Source organism: Plasmodium berghei, assembly GCF_900002375.2.
Source record: "Plasmodium berghei ANKA genome assembly, chromosome: 9".
Lineage (NCBI taxonomy): Eukaryota > Apicomplexa > Aconoidasida > Haemosporida > Plasmodiidae > Plasmodium > Plasmodium berghei.
Window position 1 is genome coordinate 554,002 of NC_036167.2, and position 19,515 is coordinate 573,516.

Genomic DNA, 19,515 nt, shown 5'->3' on the forward strand with positions numbered 1-19,515 from the left:
TATATAAAAATTTGGAGGGAATGATATACAATGCTTTATATATAATAAATCTATAAATTTATGTAAGCTTACACGTAAAGGGTTTTCTGTTATTTTACAATAATCACAATTCAGAGATTTTATTTTAATTTGACAATTGTTAACTCTTTAAGTTTAATTTTATTGCATAATATATAATGTAAATAACATATAATAATTATACAATAAATATTTATAGTTATTTATTTTTTTTTGTGTTTTTTTAATTTTATTAGTTATTTATATTTTTTTATCTTCTTAGCTTATTCATTTATATTCGAATTTATAATATCCTGATGTTTCCTTCAAAATATATATAATGCATATATAGAATAATACCATCAAATTTGATAGAAAAAAATATAATATTTAAAAGGGGGTATTAATTAAAAAAATACGTAAAAAGGTATACATGTACGCCCAACCATATATAAATTATTTGTTATATGTTTTTTTTAAATCGTTTAAAAAATAAAATAAATAACACATATATGCAAATTATTTCCTATATACATTTTCCAAGAAAATATACCACCATTACAATTAGCGTTATATATATAGCGTAAATACTAAAAAATTATAAAAACATAAAAAATATTTTCTACATAAAAATGTAAATTAAAACATAACAATTTTTATTTCAAATTATATATTAAATATAATTTATATATATTATTGAGGAAATATCTTAAAATTGACCGCATGATAACCCATTACTAATATGTGGATAATATATGTTTTTTTTTAATATATAAAAATCAAAAGTATGCGTGAAAATATAAGCACCAGCAAATAATGCATATATATATATATATACATGTATAATGTGAGTGTATTCAAATGAATTAAAATATTCAACATCAAATATGTAGAAATATTTGGTTGGTGTATACAAATTGAATATTACTTTTATTGGAAAAAAATAGTAATTCATATATATGTAATAAATAATATCCAGGTCGTAATATATAAAAATACAAAATCGATTTATTCAATTACCATATTTCCAAAAAAAAAAATGATATTTACTTTATAAAACATCAAATTTATAAATTTTATTCATTTATTATTTTTTAGTCTTAAGAATTATAATCCTTTCACTTTGTTTGTATTTTTAAAAATAAAAACAACAAAAAATGAAATAATTTTTAAAGCAAGTGAACAAATTGCACATTATGTAATTATGCTTTATTGATAGCCCATCAACAGTCCCCTCCATATAAATCCATCCAAGTAATGATATTGCATATATCTGAATAAAATAAAAAAGAGAGCACACAAAAATAATAATTAAATTATAATTTATATATCATTGCATATTAATGAAAAAAAAGAAAAATAAAATAAAGTATGAACTATATAATTCACTAGTATGGTCACATATATATTTATGTGTTAAAAAATAAGGTTATAAATGCATATATTCCAATTGTTAGCAAGTTCCGTATTTACTTTGTTTTATTCAACTTGGAAACGAAAAAATAATATATTATTGGTATGAACATGCGAAAAAAATATTATAACTATCTCTTTACGTTTAATTTTTATGTAATAAGTGTAAATACATGCTGACTAGAGAAATATAACATATATTTCTTTTTAGCGTCTTTTTTTTGTTATTTCAAATTAAAAAAAATTATACATAAATATGTCATTCCGTATTAAAAACGTTATATAAAAAATAGAACAAATCTTCTTATTGCTTATAAAAATTTATAATTATCCATTAAATAAAGGATTATTTCATAAATATATTAGTTTATTCTATACGTGAATATAAAATAGTATAATAATAACTAATATGAAAAATAATAAAGTGTAATATCGCAATTTTCACTAAATGCATGATACAAACAAATATGTTTTTGCGTTGAAATAATCGTCTACACAATTAAACAATGTTTTTAAAATAATCCTCGTTTTGATAAAAAAAATAACATACTTTAACACATGATATTGTGCACAGCAAAATAAACATAAAAATAACATGAACAAATAAAATGTAAAATTATGATATAAATAATTCATAGAAAGAGTGAAAGAAACGTATATATAATATGCACACAAACAACGTGCTAAAGTTAATTATTAAAAAAAATAATAATAATAAATTAAATGCAAATTAAAGCAGCCTGGCGTCTGGGTACTTAAAAATCTCGAAAATTTTGTGAAACTTACGAAATAAATTTCTTCACAGGAATTATTTGATATAATATATAGAGAATCATATAGATACTGCAACTAAAAAAATAATAACAATAATAATAATACATGGTAATAGCATATTTGTATATTATTATTACAAAACATGTAAGAAATATGCACACAATATCTAAGCGATTTTAACCCTTGAATTAATTTGTTATTTTTTTTCCAAATGTAAAAAGAATGTTTTTCCAAATAATTCCAAATTCATGTTGTTTTTCATAATTTCGCTCATTTTATCGTAAAATATGTCAATATAATAAAGTGTTCTTTTATTATTATTACTATTAAAAGTTACTTCTTTTTGTAAAATAACATTCATATTTCTTGTAACATGCATTTTGTATTTATCCTTTGAAGGTATAATTTTCACATTTCCATAAGTTACTTTATAAAGTTTTACAATACCTTTTTTTTTTTTGAACATTCCATATTGTGTATCTTCTATCACTTCGGGTTTTATTAAATAATGCACATTTTTATTTTTATTATCTAATGAAAGCATTAAGCCAAGATTTATTATATCATCATCAATTGGAACAATTTCTTGATCCCCATATTTTGAAGATGCTAAGATTACTTTAAAATAAATTATTGAATCGTAATAATATGAAAAAGGCAAATGATTTATATCTCCTTTTGAAAAATATGAAACATAAAAATTAAAATCAACACCATACATAAGCGTATCTGTACGCTGGGAATGATGTACAGTATAAAATTTTAATTTTCTAAAAAATTCAGATTCTTCTTTATGCTTTTGCACTAAAAAATTATTAAAAAATTGATATTCTATGTCTTTATTTAAAAATTGTTGTAAATGAAATTTTTTTAAATCATCAAGTTTGGAATTTGTCAGCTTAAACACTTCGTCTTTAAATATCCCCAAATATATAAATACTGTTTTTTTATTTAATTTTTCTTTATCGATATTATTATTAATATAATTTTTCATACATGAATAATAATTACCCGATGAGCATGTATGTGCTTCATTTAATTGTAAATTTAATGTTTCAAAATACGGATAAATAAATGTTTCTATATTAACACCTTTTGATTTTATCATCAAATAATCATTTCCATAAAAAGTATTATAAAAAAAATTATTGCTTGAAGCATTATTTTTATTTTTTTGATAAGTATCTAAAATATCATAAATATAATAAATATCTGGTACTGCATAAAATATATTGTCTTTAATATTTTTCAATTCTTCTTTAAAATTTAAACTGTTTACATCATTGTTTTGGTTTTCCAATTCATTTTTATCTATTTCATATATATCGACATTTTCATCATTTTTATTATACATATATCCTTTTCTATGTTCAATATACATATTGTATAATTGTTTAATGATAGGTGTTCTCCAAAGATATTTTAAATTTGAACTGTGTAATATTGAAAAGTTTAATCTGTTCTTTTCAGTGGTTTCATTTTCATCAATACCATTGTCTATATCATCATCATTACTCTGCCTCTCTACTATATCACTATTTTCATCGTTTTCATCATATTCACTATTTCCACCACTCTCCTCTGAATGCTCATCACTTTCTTTTAAATGTTCATCATTTTCTTTTAAATGCTCATCATTTTCTTTTAAATGTTCATCACTTTCTTTTAAATGTTCATCATTTTCTTTTAAATGCTCATCATTTTCTTTTAAATGCTCATCATTTTCTTTTAAATGTTCATCATTTTCTTTTAAATGCTCATCATTTTCTTTTAAATGTTCATCATTTTCTTTTAAATGTTCATCATTTTCTTTTAAATGCTCATCATTTTCTTTTAAATGTTCATCATTTTCTTTTAAATGCTCATCATTTTCTTTTAAATGCTCATCATTTTCTTTTAAATGTCCATCACTTGCATCATCAAAAACGTTTTTTTTTACTATGCCAGTAGAAAAAATATTATTTTTATAGAAGTCTAGTTCACCACTATGCACAAGTTCTGTTTTATTTTCTTGCAAGTGTTCAGTTCTATTATAATTGTTTCCACCCTCATATTTTGTGGCATCAATGATTTTTGTGTTAATTTTATTCGATTCATCACCTTTTTCGTAATTTTCTAATTCATCTGAAAAATCATCATCTGGAAAATCATCATCTAGCACATCTGAAACTTCATTTTCAACTATTTCTTTAATTGCACTTTCGAGTTCATGCATAATTTTATTTTTTAGTGCCATTTTCAAATCATTTAATAAGACTTCTGTATGTTCGTTTTTTTGATAGTCCGTGAGTTCTATTGAAGAGGTATTCATTTTTATTTCAGATTTATTTGGTTCATTTTCTAAAATAGCTTTGATTTCTTTTTCTGAATCTACGATTAGATTCTCTTGTTGTGCATCTGCTTCATTTTCGAATTTTTTATTTTCTTCAATTGGGATAGGATTATTGATACAGTTATCTGCAGCATCCACACAATCGTGAATATTAATATCTTGAGAGTCAAAATTTTTTTCAAAAGAACATAAATAATTGTCGAAATTAAAAATAAAATTATTAAAAAGTTTTTTAATACTTTGTATAAAGTTAATAATACTTGGTTTAAAACTAAAATTATTATCAATATTATTAATACTGTTTTCTATATATTTTGTATCTTTCTGTATTTCATTATATATATCATTATATGAAATATTATTATTATTATTATTTTGAAATGTTTTCTCTTTTATCCAAGTACCATTTTCCAACATTTCATTATTAAGAATTATATCGTCTATTATTTTTTCAAAATTATTTTTATTAATGTGTTTAAAATTGGAATTATTATCTATGTTATAAGATTTTAATACCTCTTCATATTTCGATGTTTCAATAATATCTAAATCAGTAAAATTAAAATTTGTTTCAAATTTAATATATCCTTTAGGCGTCTCCGATTTATCATTATTTTTACTCGTATCATTTTCGTAAGTAATATCATTTATATTAAATTCGACATATTCTTCATTATATAAAAAAATTATATCAACATCATCTGAATATTTATTATTAAGAAAATGAATGATAGACAAAATTGTTTTATTTGGATTTTGAAAGGACAGATATTTACTTATATCAATAAAAGATATATAATCATTCTTTAGTTTTTCTTTTGAATTATCAAAAACTTCATTAATATTTTCGAAATTAAAATCAATATTTGATTTTATTTTTTTTAAATTATCTGTGCATTTTTTATTTTCATGTATTACCCATTCTTTGAATTCATTCAAATTTTTATTTATTAAAAAGTCGATTTTATCATTTGTTTTATTTATATCTGAAGTAATATAAAAAATACTTAAAAAAATCTTTTTATGCATTTTTGTTAGCACTTTAACATTTTTTTCCATATATTTTTCTAATTGTTTCATATGTTCCTTTGCCTGTTTATGTAAATAAACATATTCAACTAATGCATTTTTTATTATTATATTTAATTCATCACCAAATTGCATAATCATATTATGAAAACTAAATGAGTTATCAGCATTTTTTAAATTATAAACCATTTCTTCAAAATGATTAATAAATGGTAAAGCTCTTCTCGATTTGCTCGTCATCATATTATTAATTATATTTTTAGAATCTATAACATTCTCAAAAAAATAAAATATTTCATTATTTAATTCATTTAACCATTTTAACAAATTAGCTAGTTCGTTTAAATTATGTTTTAACAAATTTATCTCTTTGAAATGTTTAGAATAAAATTTACTATCAATTTTATTAGCAATTTGTGTTACATCCTTTTCCATATAATTCATGCAGTCTTTCCCATTTTCAACTTCGTTTAAGCCTAAGCATGAAGGGAAACAATTGGAAATTAATAAACAAATGATCAAACAATGAGCAAATGTAGTGAAACGTCATTTTTATACAGATACAACATAAGCATGTGTAGAATAAAATATTCACATATAACTTGTAAAAATAAATGAACTATATAGTATTACAATATTCCTTGAAAGAAAAATATGTTAATTTGTATTTATTACTATCAATGTTATATTCTTTAATTTTCAGATTTTGTATGTCACCATTATCTTCCATTTCAATATCATCCATATTATTCTTAAACATTTTTTCAATTATTTTCATAATTCCATTAACATTGAAATTATTATGTATTACATACATCAAACTTTTATTTAACAAATTTTCCGAACTTTGAAATGGTATATCATCACTTTTACAAAAAAAAAAGAATTGAATGTATAATACCACCAAATTAGTTATCTTCATTTTGCCCAACATATAAAAATTCTAAGAATTTCTCAATATACATAAGTGCAGTGTTTGCACACAAATATGTATACTAGATCTATACATATATATTAATAATCAACATTGATAAGTTAAATCCATTTTTCGTAAAGTTCTTGTTATATATTCTTTAGGAAATCAAGGTTTGGGAATTAAGGCTTTAAGATTCATTTTTTCACAAAAACTATATTAAATTTTTTGAAAATCCACAAAAAAACAAAAATAAAATAAACACACAAATATAAAAAAGGAAAGATTAAATGTTCATATGAATGTTCATATCTGTATATTGAATGAAAGTTAATAACTCCATAATTTTTTAATATTTCCGATCTTTATAAACATTCTGATAAATAGCTTTTTCACTTTCTTAAAATTACAATGGTATGATTTTCAAATTTTATTATACATGTCCATATATCCATTCTATCATATATATGCTGGCATATATAAATACATATATCGATAAAATATCTTAAAAATGAAAAATAAAAAAAATAAAAAAATGGTGATATTGATAATCTTATTAAAATTTATGCGAAATTTTCTCGTGTGAATTAAAAATTTTTATAATTTCAATATAGTTATCCCTTCAAAAAATTGGAGTAAAAATATAATATATAAATTAATTAATAAAGTAATATTTTTTCCACGATATACATTTTTTTTTCAAAATTAAAAATACGATTTTTTCTTTTTTATTCCATTTCGTGGCTTTAAAAAACAAATAATGCATATTATATGTAAATATGGAAAATATTAATAATATGCAAGTATTTATAAAAGAAAGACGATAGTAAATGAATAATAAAGAGATTAGAATAATGTAAATATATGATTAAAATAAAAATAATATATCATATTAATAAAATTGGCATATTTATATAAATGCCATTTTAATAAAAAATATGATGCATTAACGAAATATATTTTTCATCACTAATTTTAAGGGATACCTTAAATTTGTTCGAATCACAATAATCGATATATTTTCATTATTTTTTTTAACAAAAAAGTTGATAAAGTGAAAGACATCTTTAAAAAGTTGTCATATAGTAGCATGTGCAATATTCAAAATATGAATTGCATAATTCATATCTTCACATCAACATAAACAATTGAATATAAGTATGAATAAATTGAAAATGTAAGATATATAGATTGTTACCAAAATTTACATGCATATATATATGGATAAAAAAGAATAAACAATATTTTCCTAAATTATTTTGTCTTCATTATGTTTGTTATACATTCAAGGTGATATGTATGTGGAAACATGTCAACAAATACTAAGTTTTTTATTTTAAAATATTCATTCATAAATAAAAGATTTGTTACATTATTTATCAATGTCGAAGGGTTACAAGAAACATAAATAATTTGATTAATAGGATGTGTTGAGCTTAATGTGTTGATGACACTTTGAGCTAATCCACTTCTTGGTGGATCAACTATAACTATTATATTACAATTTTGTTGAGATATATTTTTAATTTCTCCAGAAAATAATTCTTCTACTCTACCTTTTATAAATTTATAATTTTTTATTTTATTTATTTGAGCATTTTTATTAGCACTTATAATACTTTCCTCACATATATCGATTCCAACAATATGTATATCTTCATGTTTCATTGCATTTGCGATACAAATACTTATTGTTCCTGTACCACAACATAAATCAAAAATATAATTTTTCATATTTTTATTTATATTTACATAATCTATAACTTTTTTATATAATATTTCACAACTAGTATGATTAACTTGAAAAAAACAGGATGGTGTTATTAAAAATTTATTTCCTAAAATTATTTCTTCTAAATGTTCTACACCCCATAAATGCTCATTTTGTGATTGGTTTGTTGAATCATTTGAATTACCATGTTCTTGTAAATAAAGAGATACTACTCTAAAATTACTAAATTCCATAAAGGATTCGTCTTTTTTCTTAGTCAATCTATTTATAAGCAATCTTTTTATATCTCTTTTTTTTTTTTGATCTAAAGAATAAGTTTGAACAGTGATCATCAATTCCTTCTTGCTGTTCAGGCGAATTACCAACAATCTCCAAATCCCTGAAAAAATAAAATGAAACAATAATAAATACTAAAAAAAAAAAAATATATATATTAACACACATGCTTAATTATTCATATAATCACTTATATATTGTTTCCAACATAATTGAACTTACCTGTTTTATAAACCCGATCAAATACAGGATAATTCGAATCTTTAATTATGCTTTTCATTTCTTTAACAACTTCTTTCATACATGAATGAATATGAATACAATCATCAATATTCTTAACTATAGGGTTTAAAAAATAACATTGTTTTTGTTTTTTATTTCGAAGCTTAGCTTGATGAGATTCATTAACAGGTGATGGGTTATTACTTATATTGTTTTCACTAAAATTACAATTATTCTCATCATTTGTTTCATTCATATTTGTTTTAACTTTCCCTACTACAAAACCTATTTCAACATTATTATTTTCGTCATAAGATATTGTAAATTCACATTTGTTTCGATATCCATTAATATTTTTATCGGATGGATACAATGGATTATCTATTTGGAAATTATATTTGTTAAGTTTTTCTTCTAAGGAGGATTCATTATTATTGTCATTAAATGATTGCATATCATTTGTTTGAAAATTATCATTATTTTCGTCATTTTCTTGGGGTTCATTATGTGTTTTATTAATATTATTCAGACCAAATTCATTTTCGATTGGTATATTTAAATCTAATTCTCCAAAAACTAAATTTTGTTTCATCCATTTATTTTTTAAATTATTTAAAATTTGATCCTTACATTTTCCTAAAAATATGTTTTTTATTTTAATTTGTTCTTCATATTTATATTTATATAAAGGTGTAACATAGTTTTCTATACTTTTCACTTTTTCTTTTTTGTTTAATTTCATAATAGTTTGTAAATCTAATAAAGTGTTCGATTTATCTTTCTTTTCTTTTTCACAATTATCACAATTTAATTGGTTCTCTATTATTTTTTGTCTCTTTGGATTATTATTATTATTGTTCATATTTTCACAATTTTTTTTTATCAATTCTAAATTATTTTCGTTTGTTCCTTCATTATTGGCATTCTTATTTGTATCCTCATTTGAGTTATCTTTGTCTGTTTGATCAAATTTTCTTTTTTGACAAAATTTTGAATTTTTATTAATTTTAATAATTGAGAGATTGTCATTAGGATATATTTTTTTATTTTCTATTAACTTTTCAAAAGTTTTTAATTCATTTGAATTTTTAAATCGTATATAAGCCAACGGTTTATTACGTGGAATACATGTATCATAAAAAGGAGCTTTAATATTACTTTTAAGCCATTTATCCAGACTTTTTTTATTCATATATTTTAAAGCATAACTAAAAATACTTAAAACATTACTATTTATTAATTTGGCATTACTTCTATTATCTTTAGATTTGTAAAAATAATTATCTAATGAAAGATATGCATTACTATTACTAGTTCGTACAATATTTTGTGTACCCACCTTTAAAAGTTTTTCTTTAATATCTTCTATTTTCTCTGTCATTTTGTCTATTCCTTTTACTTTTCTTAATATATATACAGATTTAAAATTTTTTGGAAAATTATAATATATACAATTACACTCTTTTTTAAAATATAAAGAAATTAAAACTGCTAACAACAGTGAAAATATTCTCATTCAAAACTATTATAAAAAAAAAAAACATTAAAATGTATATATTATTTATATAATATACAATAACATGCATGTATGTTTTAATATCTAAATAAATATTAATTATTTCAACTATTATATCTTATTTTACAACATATAAATATTTGATCATGTCTTATGAACAACAAGCTAATATGATTTTTCAAACGTAACAAATAAAATACATATATGTCGAGATTATATTTTTAAATAGTCATATAATCCGAGCTATTTAAACAAAAAATATATTTTTCAATATAATAATGAATATACAAAATCGTGATAAAAGATTAAGTATGTGTGTATCCTTATAACTTTATTGGAATTTTAAACAAATCATATTTCATATATTAAAGAATTTAATATGTATATAATAAAAAAGGGGTAAACAATGTAACATATATTAAATAAATTGGATATATTGATAAGGAAAAATAATAAGCCAAAATATTAATAAAATAAAACAATGTGACAAAATGTATATACTTAATGCAAAAAAAAAAAATAAATCTATTATATTTATTCTTTATTATAATTATATATATTTACACGCTGTTCTGAGCATATAATAAAATGAAGAAAGAAAATATAATTTATACATTCTTAAATAAATTAAACAATATATAAACCCTCATATAGTAATGTACAACATGACAATAAATGATATTTTTTCACAAATATTTATTATATATAAATATATATATTTTTTATTATTAATGTTAGAATTATCACCCTCGTGTTATTATTATTTTTTTTTTAATTTAATATATAATGAATATTTTTAGTATTTTTTTTTTGATACGTGAAAAACTGGGTTAACATTTTTATTCAAATTATGCCTTTTAATAGTATTAATAAAAAATGTGCATTTATTAGGATATCTATAAATAAGTTTATTTTTTATTTTTTTTTTATAACAAATTGTTATTTTGATATATAAACCGATATTTCTTACTTGTGTTGCATAACATTTAGACTATATATATTACTCTCTTTTATCTTTATATTAAAAAATTTGAATATTTAATAGTTCGAAAAAAATAGTTTTATTAAAACATATATTTAGTATTAATAGAATCAAACACATATTATATATTTAAAAAAAAAAAAAAATAAGAATAGTATAATACTAAATGAATAGAATATAAACATTTGTGTGTATTTTATTGATGCTGCAACCTTTTATACGTTAAAGCACAATTTTTTTAGGCTATTTTTTTTTTGTGTATCTTTTATGGGAATCTCGACTTTCAATGCTATAACGGTTACTATATTTATTGTCCCTTTTTTTGCCATCCCTTGATCTATCACCCTTTTCGCTCCGACTACTGCTCCTTCGTTTGCCCCGGCTATTGCTACTTTGTTCGCTTCTACTACTGCTACTCCGACCAGTCCCACTACTTCCACTTCGATCGCTACTGCTTATTGTTCTTTCTCCAGTTCGTCTATTGTCCTGACCGCTTCTTTCCACTCTCCTTTCCTCAAGCCTTTGGTATTCCCCAGGTTCACTTCTCTTAAATTTTTTATATCTGATATGTTCTCCCTTTATGATAATTTGTTCCCCATTATATTTGGCATTTTTACACGTAACTTGAATATCGAAATGTTCAAATTTTTTTTTTGTATTGAAGTTTTTATATCTATGTTCATGTTGCTGCAATGGGTGATATTCTATATGAATTTTCCTTCCATATAAAAAAGAATCATTTTTTTTGATAATGTTAGCAGATGTATTTTTGTCATATACTTCTATTATAGCCTGTTTCAAGAATTTTTTTTTTTTCAACTTATTAAAATCATCTTTATTATTATTTTCATTTTCGACACCCTCTTCTTTATTTATAATCGGAACATTGTACATGTGCATATTTTTAATTTCCCCACAATCTTTAAAGAAATCTAGAATATCGTTTTCATTACATTTATAGTAAATGTTTGAAACTTTTAACTTTAATAAATTTTTATTTTTCAAAGGGTGTTCTATTTCTTCATTGATTACTTTTATTTTTTTTTGGGCTTCATTTTTTTTATTATCAAGATATGATAAAACTTTATCAACATTTATATTAATTTTATATGTCCTCTTAGACACACCTAAAGTAATAACATCATTATTATCAATTTTATATTTTTCATTTATTTTTATAACATTATTATTTAATTTTGTTCGTGATTTAGATCCTACATCTATTAAATAAAGATGAAAATCTTTTGAAAAATATAAAATACAATGAAACCTTGAAATAGATGGGTTCAAACAAATAATATCATTTTGGGAATTTTTTCCAAATGATATATATTCTTTTGAAGAAAAAGAATAATTCTGTATTTTCTCTTCAGTTTTTATATAATCATTTATACTTTCGATTTTTTTTTTCTGTATTTCATCATTTTTTATATTATCAATTACAGTCCTTTCAAGATATTTTTCTTCAATAAAAATATCAGCAATTAAATTTTTGTCTGTTTGCAGATTACAATTAGTTAATACCCATGAATATATTTCATTATTATTTATTACATCATTTCTTATATTCATATATATTCTACCTAAATTATTTTGCCCCTTTCTTTCAAATACTCCAAAATAAAATATATCTTTAATCATATTCTTATTTTCTATTTTATCAAATTCTTCACTCTTAATCTTGTAAATTATTTCTCTTTTTTCTGTATTTCCTAAGCTTTCCCGAATCGTTTGGTATTTACGAAATTTATCCCTTTGAATCATTTCCATCCACATCAGTTTGTGTTTATTCCATTGCGGATTCTGCAAAAAAGTAAGCATATATAATACAATAAAAAAATATTAGAAACTAAAAAAAATGAAAGTATTATAAGTGTTATCGAATCAAAATAAATATCTCTATCCCCATTATATATTATATATATGTGCGTACCTCGCCTAAATAGACCGAAATAGCTATCAAATCGTCAATTCCCATTCCATTTATAACATCAGCTATTGCATTCAAAGCTTTTCGATTCAAGCTTGATAATTCATCTTGGTTATAATAAAGTACTTGCTTATTTTCAAACAGTTCTATAGATTTTTTTTCATTAATTACTTTTAAATAGTCATGATTAGATAAACTATTGCCCGTATTTTGCAAATAATTATTTTTTATATTTTCTAAAGCTTCATACTTATTTCGTAAAAAAAAGTAACAATGATATGGAGATATAAAACTAAAATCATCAAATGTTATTTCGCATATATAATGGAAATTTAAATAGTTATAGTCCCCTTTAAAAATATCAATTGATGTGAATATACAATCTTCTTTATATTCACTTTCCTCAGGCATATTATATTCAACCATATTTTTTTTCATTTTTTTTTATAAATCATATATATATATATATATTATGGTTCTCTTCTTTCTACCCATCTTTTCTTATTTTGTATTATTATCATTCTTGGCCAAATTCTAAATCATTATTTTGTATTAAAGTACCCCTTCTATTTGTAAATAATATTATTTTTTATCTCGTTATTTATTTTTTTTTTTTTTACTATCATCCCTCACTATTATAATTATTATTTTATAAATTTTATGATATATTTATATTATTTTTATTTCCACAATAGAATTATGAAACACATTTTATGTAATGCCCATCTATATGCTATACATATTCTTCTCTTTTTTATTTTTTTCAATTTGGAACTTTTTACTTTTTTTTTAAAATATATTTTCCTAGACATAGATATATTTTATTTGGAATATATGCAAAAAAAAACTAATTTGCCTTAATTTTTGAAATATTTTTTGTAAATCTATTAATCAATGGAATCATCTTGAGTTTGAAAAAAAAATTAAATTAATTTGTATTTCATCATTATTATATGTATATGCAAACATTTTAATTAACTTTCCATTTTCATATTCAAATATATATATATATATATATATATACATATATAACAAAGAATGAAGCATAAACAAAGAGACATTATCAATATAGTTAGCTAAGATTGTTGATACTAGTTGTAAGGATTTACATATTACAAAAAATATTTATACAATTGTTTTTGTTTATATTAAATACTAAAATGAGTCAAAAAATTATTATTTAAATATATTAAAAGTTATTAAAAAGGTAATAAAATATTATATTACACATATTTTCTCGTTTTTTAATATCCCCCATTTTTTATAGTCTCTATATATATGTCCGTTATACATTTCATGAATGTTAAGGCTAACAAAATTGTTATTTTCCCTATCAAATAATGATGGTATAATAAAAGGACATTGTATGAAAATTCCGGATATAATAAAGCTGTTAAAAAAAAATAGAAACATAAATAAGGAGGAATTAGATAATATAAATGTGCAAATAATTAATACCATAAACAATATTAACCCACAAAAAATTATTAATAATATAATATTTTATAATAAAAGAGAAAAACAAGATTTGAATTTTTTAAAAAAGAAAATATTATTCAATCATTTATTACTTCGAGAAATAGTAAATTATAATAACAATATCACAACTACTACTACTAATAATAATTATGCTAATTTTCAATTATATGAATCTAAAGATGATTTGGAAAATGAGATAAATATCAATGGAGATGCGGCAAATGAAAAACACCCTAACTTTATTAATACCCCCAAAAGTATATATGGTCGATATAAAAGGAAAAGTACTTTAAAGCAGCAAAAGGAAACCAATATTATTGAAAAAGAGGCATATAATTATGTTAATAATTTTACTAACCATTTAAATGAAGAACAACAAAAAAAAGAAGAAATATATGGTTCATATAAGTTACTTATTCATAATGATGAAAACAAAAAGGTGAACTTTTCATTATATGAATTAAAAAATAATTATAAAAGTTTTATATTAGATAATATTTTAATAAACATTTGTTCTTATATATATAATTATAAAATATTAAATAAAATAAACAAAAGTGAAAATAATAGACATGAATTGGTTTCGGTTTTATTAATATCAAATGTTTTTCGACATTTTTTTGAGTTAAAATTTGGGTATACATATATTATACACTTTTTAAGTGGGTTAAGTTTATATAGGATTAAAAAAGACATAAATAACGATAATATAAACTTTAAAATAATTGATGAATATATAACAAATCAAAAAGAGGGTACTGAGCAGATTTTTGAAAAGGAATATGATATTTCTTATATTTTTGAATATCTTGAAAAATATGGAAAAACTATTGAGCAAAATTGCATAAATGTTAATAGAAGCAATTTAATTAACAAGAATTTTTTATCAAATAATCACGACTCATATATATACAAATTTGAAGATGATAATTATAAAAAAAAAAAAAAAAAATATATTATTAATACAAAAGACAATATTTTAATACAATATAACATAGATGAATCATATCTACATCATTTTTTAAATATATTAGCAAATAAATATAATATCGATAAAATGAGTTTTAGTAATTTTTCTCAGTTAATGCATATGTATACAATGTCTAATTATTTTGTAATTAATTTCTTTTCTTCTTTTCCAATTTTATTTTTAAAAAATAAAATGGATAAAAATATCAATACACTTATCATGTCTCTTAATTCTTGTATTTTTTTCTTAAAAGGAAAATCATATATAAATCCTAATAACCCATTCCATATTTATATAAAAACAGAAAATGATTGCAAAGAAATAAATGATCAAAATTCACATATAGATCAATTAAAGGAGAAAATATATTCTTTAGTAGAACAAATAATAAATTATTTATATATTAATAAAGAAATTATGAACAATAACCATCTTTTACAAATTTTAGAAATACTATCATATATTAATTATAATAAAACACTTTTTTCTTATATTTTTAAAAAAATAAATAATGGTCTTTGCCTTTTAGACAAATATAAAATTTTTTTTTTTCTCAATTCCCTTTCCAATTACGATATAGTATATAATCAAACAAAAAATAAAATTTACAGGGAAACGATAAGAAATATAGATAACTATTCAAGCAAAGAAATTAGACAATTGGAAAAATATCTACAAATAAAATATTAAATCGGTTTGATATCCATCAAGTATGAGTTTTTTATTCGCATGTGCACAGTAGCTACTAAATATTTGTGTATGTTATATTATTATTTTTATTAATATTTTGCGTTATTATTTTGTGGGAGGTGAAACCCTATATCACTTATATAATTTGAATTAAGTTTGGGGTCTTTGTTTGTATAATTCGAATTTAAAATTGATATGCACACACAACTATATAAATATGTATGAACATTTTCACGCATTACTTTTTCACACAAAAATGTAAACATGAAAAAATTATACACAAAAATGTATTGCAAACTATATGTGATTATTTTTTTACGGTGAAGCGATAATTTGGCTTCATGTCAAATACTTTTATAAACTTAAAAAAATAAATTTTTGAATTTTTGTGATTTGAAATATCTTGACTATTTTCGCTTCCAATTTTAAAGTTTTCAATATGGTTCACATTTTTATTTCGATTATGATTAGTTTTCCTAATATTATCGCCAATGTTTTTTTTTTCGGTGTTATACACTTCTGGATCAATTGTGTTTATATTTAAATCCTTTTCTTTACCTACAAAAGGACTTTTCAATTTTTCTTTAAATATATATTCTTTTAAATAAGCATTAAAATTTTGTATATTGTAGACATTTATATTTCCATCTACTATTATATAATAAGGATATGGTAAGGCGCTTTCAAACATGTTTCTTATTTCGTCCTAAAAAAAAAACACACACATACACAATGATATTCTGTTTATATAAGCATCCGTTAAATAGGAAAAATTAACTCGATTATCAATTTAGGTTGCACATTTTTGGCATTTCTTTATTTTTTATTTATACTTACCTTATTTATAAAATTAAGAATTATCCTAAATTGTGAAAAATCATCAACAAATAAATAAAGAGGAGAATTATGAAGCATAGTGAAATATATACTTTTAAAAATATTATGAAGGTACTCTTCATTGAATATTTTTTTTTGTTTAATTAAATAAAAAAAAGAACTTTTGATGACTTCATCATTTATAATATTACTTAAATTTTTAATATGACTTATCAATATTTTTAAGTTTGGAAACATTTTCATATTATTTAAGTCCATTTTATATGATATTAAACTGTAATAAAATTGCATGAACGCGTCATAATAGTTAGGTGAAAATAATATATGATAATCATTTAAATCATATAAACATATTTTAGACAAATAAACAGGGTTCATATTATAATATAAATTGCTTGTTCTATATGTATTTTCTAAGTTTGATTCTGAATCATCTATATATATGTTCTCAGTTTCGACACTATGCCCTTTTTTTTCTATGTTTTTGTTTATTTTGTATGAGTAGATATTTTTTATATTATAATAATTTTCATAATGCATTACATCTTTATTTTTTTTTAAATTATTTAAATTACCAAAATACCAATCATATATATTTGGGAAAATTGTTTTTTTTTTTTTATAAAATTTTAAAGAAGTAAATAGTATTCCCGGATTTTTAATATGAACGAAATATGTACCTTTTGATTTTTGATAATAATATTCTCTAATGTAATAATTAAATAATTTCCTTATTTCACTATAATTTGTATTCATTTTTTATGGTTGAAGACTGATATATATAGTAGATCATGTTTGATATATACTCTCTAACTCGAAAAACTTGTATTTATTTACACTTATATACAGCATTCAACCAATTAAATATACCAGTTCTTTCCTGTCTATAGTTCATCTCGATAGTTGATGTCACTTTCTCTTTTTCGTTTTTCAAAATGTAAATTGACATATTGGAACAATGCCAAAAGAATTGTCAATTTAAATAGCTTTTTGTACTTTTCATAAAAATATAATCATTTTTCCAGTATATATATCATTATCTTACAATAATTTTATTATAAATATAAAATATATATAAATATTTACATGTACTTATAAATAGCCATTTTTCATATTATATATCATTAATTATTAAACACAATATCGTCTTTATAACGTGTGCAAAAGAACGGCATGTTTTGTTTTCTACAAGCATATCGTTAAATATATAAACCCCATATTATAGAAATGCTTTTCCATTTAATGAATTTTAATGTATTAGATATGTTCTAGCATACAATGTTATATTATTATTATAGTATATCTCCTTTTTAATATATTTTTTATTTTTAATTTAATGCCATCTATAATGTATAATTTTATATAATGACCATCTTAAAAAGTTAATATATATGATTAATATTTACATATATAAAAAGTAACACTATTGTATAAAGTAATATAACATACCGATTAAGAGAAATGCTTACCAACTTTTAAAAAATTGTGAATAACAAACAAGGCATTTTAAATAATGCGCAAAATTTAAAAAAATATTATTGAAAGAATGCCCAAAGCAGCATAGGTAATTATATAAAAAAAATATTACTATTATAATTTAAAAAAAAGTGTTAAAGTTTTTTTTTTTTTTTTTTAAATATGAATTTCTTTCTCTTTATATGCATATAATGATAATAAAACATCACAAAAACATTCTTAAAAAATATATACATGCAAATGAAATATCTTATCTTCTAATTATAACAATCATCAAATAAGAGATATAGAATATCACTTCAAAAAAAAAAAAAAAAAATGTTTATGTGTATATTGCTTATTAATAGAGCAAAATATAACACACTATAATTATTAAAATATATTATATAATAAGACATAAACAAAAAAAACAATAATAATGATATATAATATTTTGTAGCTAAAATATTATGAATATTCTTTAAGCACAGGTAAAAACAATACAAGTTGATAAGTCGTTTTAGTATATATAGTAATAATTCATGTCAATATAACAATGTTATTACATATCTAAATTAATATTTTTTAATTCTTATTTTAATTATTTTGACATTATTGTCAATATATATTTGTATAATTTATTTGAATTTTTGGATCTTCAAAAATGTTAATTAATACGTATAAATGAAAAAATATTCTGTCTGTTAATATATATATATTCAATATTGATTGGCTAGTTAATATTTTACTTAATTATTAATAATTAATTATTTAACTATTTAAACGCTTCATTATTTAATTATATTTTCTTGACTACTAAATTATTAGTAACTAACTATTTACTATTTAAACGCTTCATTATTTAATTATATTTTCTTGACTACTAAATTATTAGTAACTAACTATTTACTATTTAAACGCTTCATTATTTAATTATATTTACATGACTACTTAATTATTTAATTGCT

At 20.9% G+C, this 19,515-nt stretch overlaps 5 protein-coding genes across 5 annotated transcripts; 1 reads left to right on the forward strand and 4 right to left on the reverse strand.

The window, feature by feature from the left end:
• Positions 1–2,380: 2,380 nt before the first annotated feature.
• On the reverse strand, positions 2,381–6,479 carry PBANKA_0914500 (conserved Plasmodium protein, unknown function; the record flags this gene model as incomplete). Its single annotated transcript, XM_034564727.1, has 2 exons — positions 2,381–6,021; positions 6,179–6,479. 2 exons carry the CDS (start codon positions 6,477–6,479, stop codon positions 2,381–2,383), a joined length of 3,942 nt encoding a protein of 1,313 aa, XP_034421496.1.
• Positions 6,480–7,712: 1,233 nt separating this feature from the next.
• PBANKA_0914600 (RNA (uracil-5-)methyltransferase, putative) lies at positions 7,713–10,204 on the reverse strand (the record flags this gene model as incomplete). The annotated part of the gene is made up of 2 exons (XM_034564728.1): positions 7,713–8,569; positions 8,689–10,204. The coding sequence occupies 2 exons, from the start codon at positions 10,202–10,204 to the stop codon at positions 7,713–7,715; spliced, it is 2,373 nt and encodes a 790-aa protein (XP_034421497.1).
• A 1,225-nt stretch (positions 10,205–11,429) lies between these two features.
• Positions 11,430–13,554, reverse strand: PBANKA_0914700 (FHA domain-containing protein, putative; the record flags this gene model as incomplete). The annotated part of the gene is made up of 2 exons (XM_034564731.1): positions 11,430–12,989; positions 13,120–13,554. 2 exons carry the CDS (start codon positions 13,552–13,554, stop codon positions 11,430–11,432), a joined length of 1,995 nt encoding a protein of 664 aa, XP_034421498.1.
• An 862-nt stretch (positions 13,555–14,416) lies between these two features.
• PBANKA_0914800 (conserved Plasmodium protein, unknown function) lies at positions 14,417–16,255 on the forward strand (the record flags this gene model as incomplete). The annotated part of the gene is made up of 1 exon (XM_034564732.1): positions 14,417–16,255. One exon carries the CDS (start codon positions 14,417–14,419, stop codon positions 16,253–16,255), a length of 1,839 nt encoding a protein of 612 aa, XP_034421499.1.
• A 307-nt stretch (positions 16,256–16,562) lies between these two features.
• PBANKA_0914900 (conserved Plasmodium protein, unknown function) lies at positions 16,563–17,848 on the reverse strand (the record flags this gene model as incomplete). Its single annotated transcript, XM_034564733.1, has 2 exons — positions 16,563–16,961; positions 17,093–17,848. 2 exons carry the CDS (start codon positions 17,846–17,848, stop codon positions 16,563–16,565), a joined length of 1,155 nt encoding a protein of 384 aa, XP_034421500.1.
• Between the last annotated feature and the right edge of the window lie 1,667 nt (positions 17,849–19,515).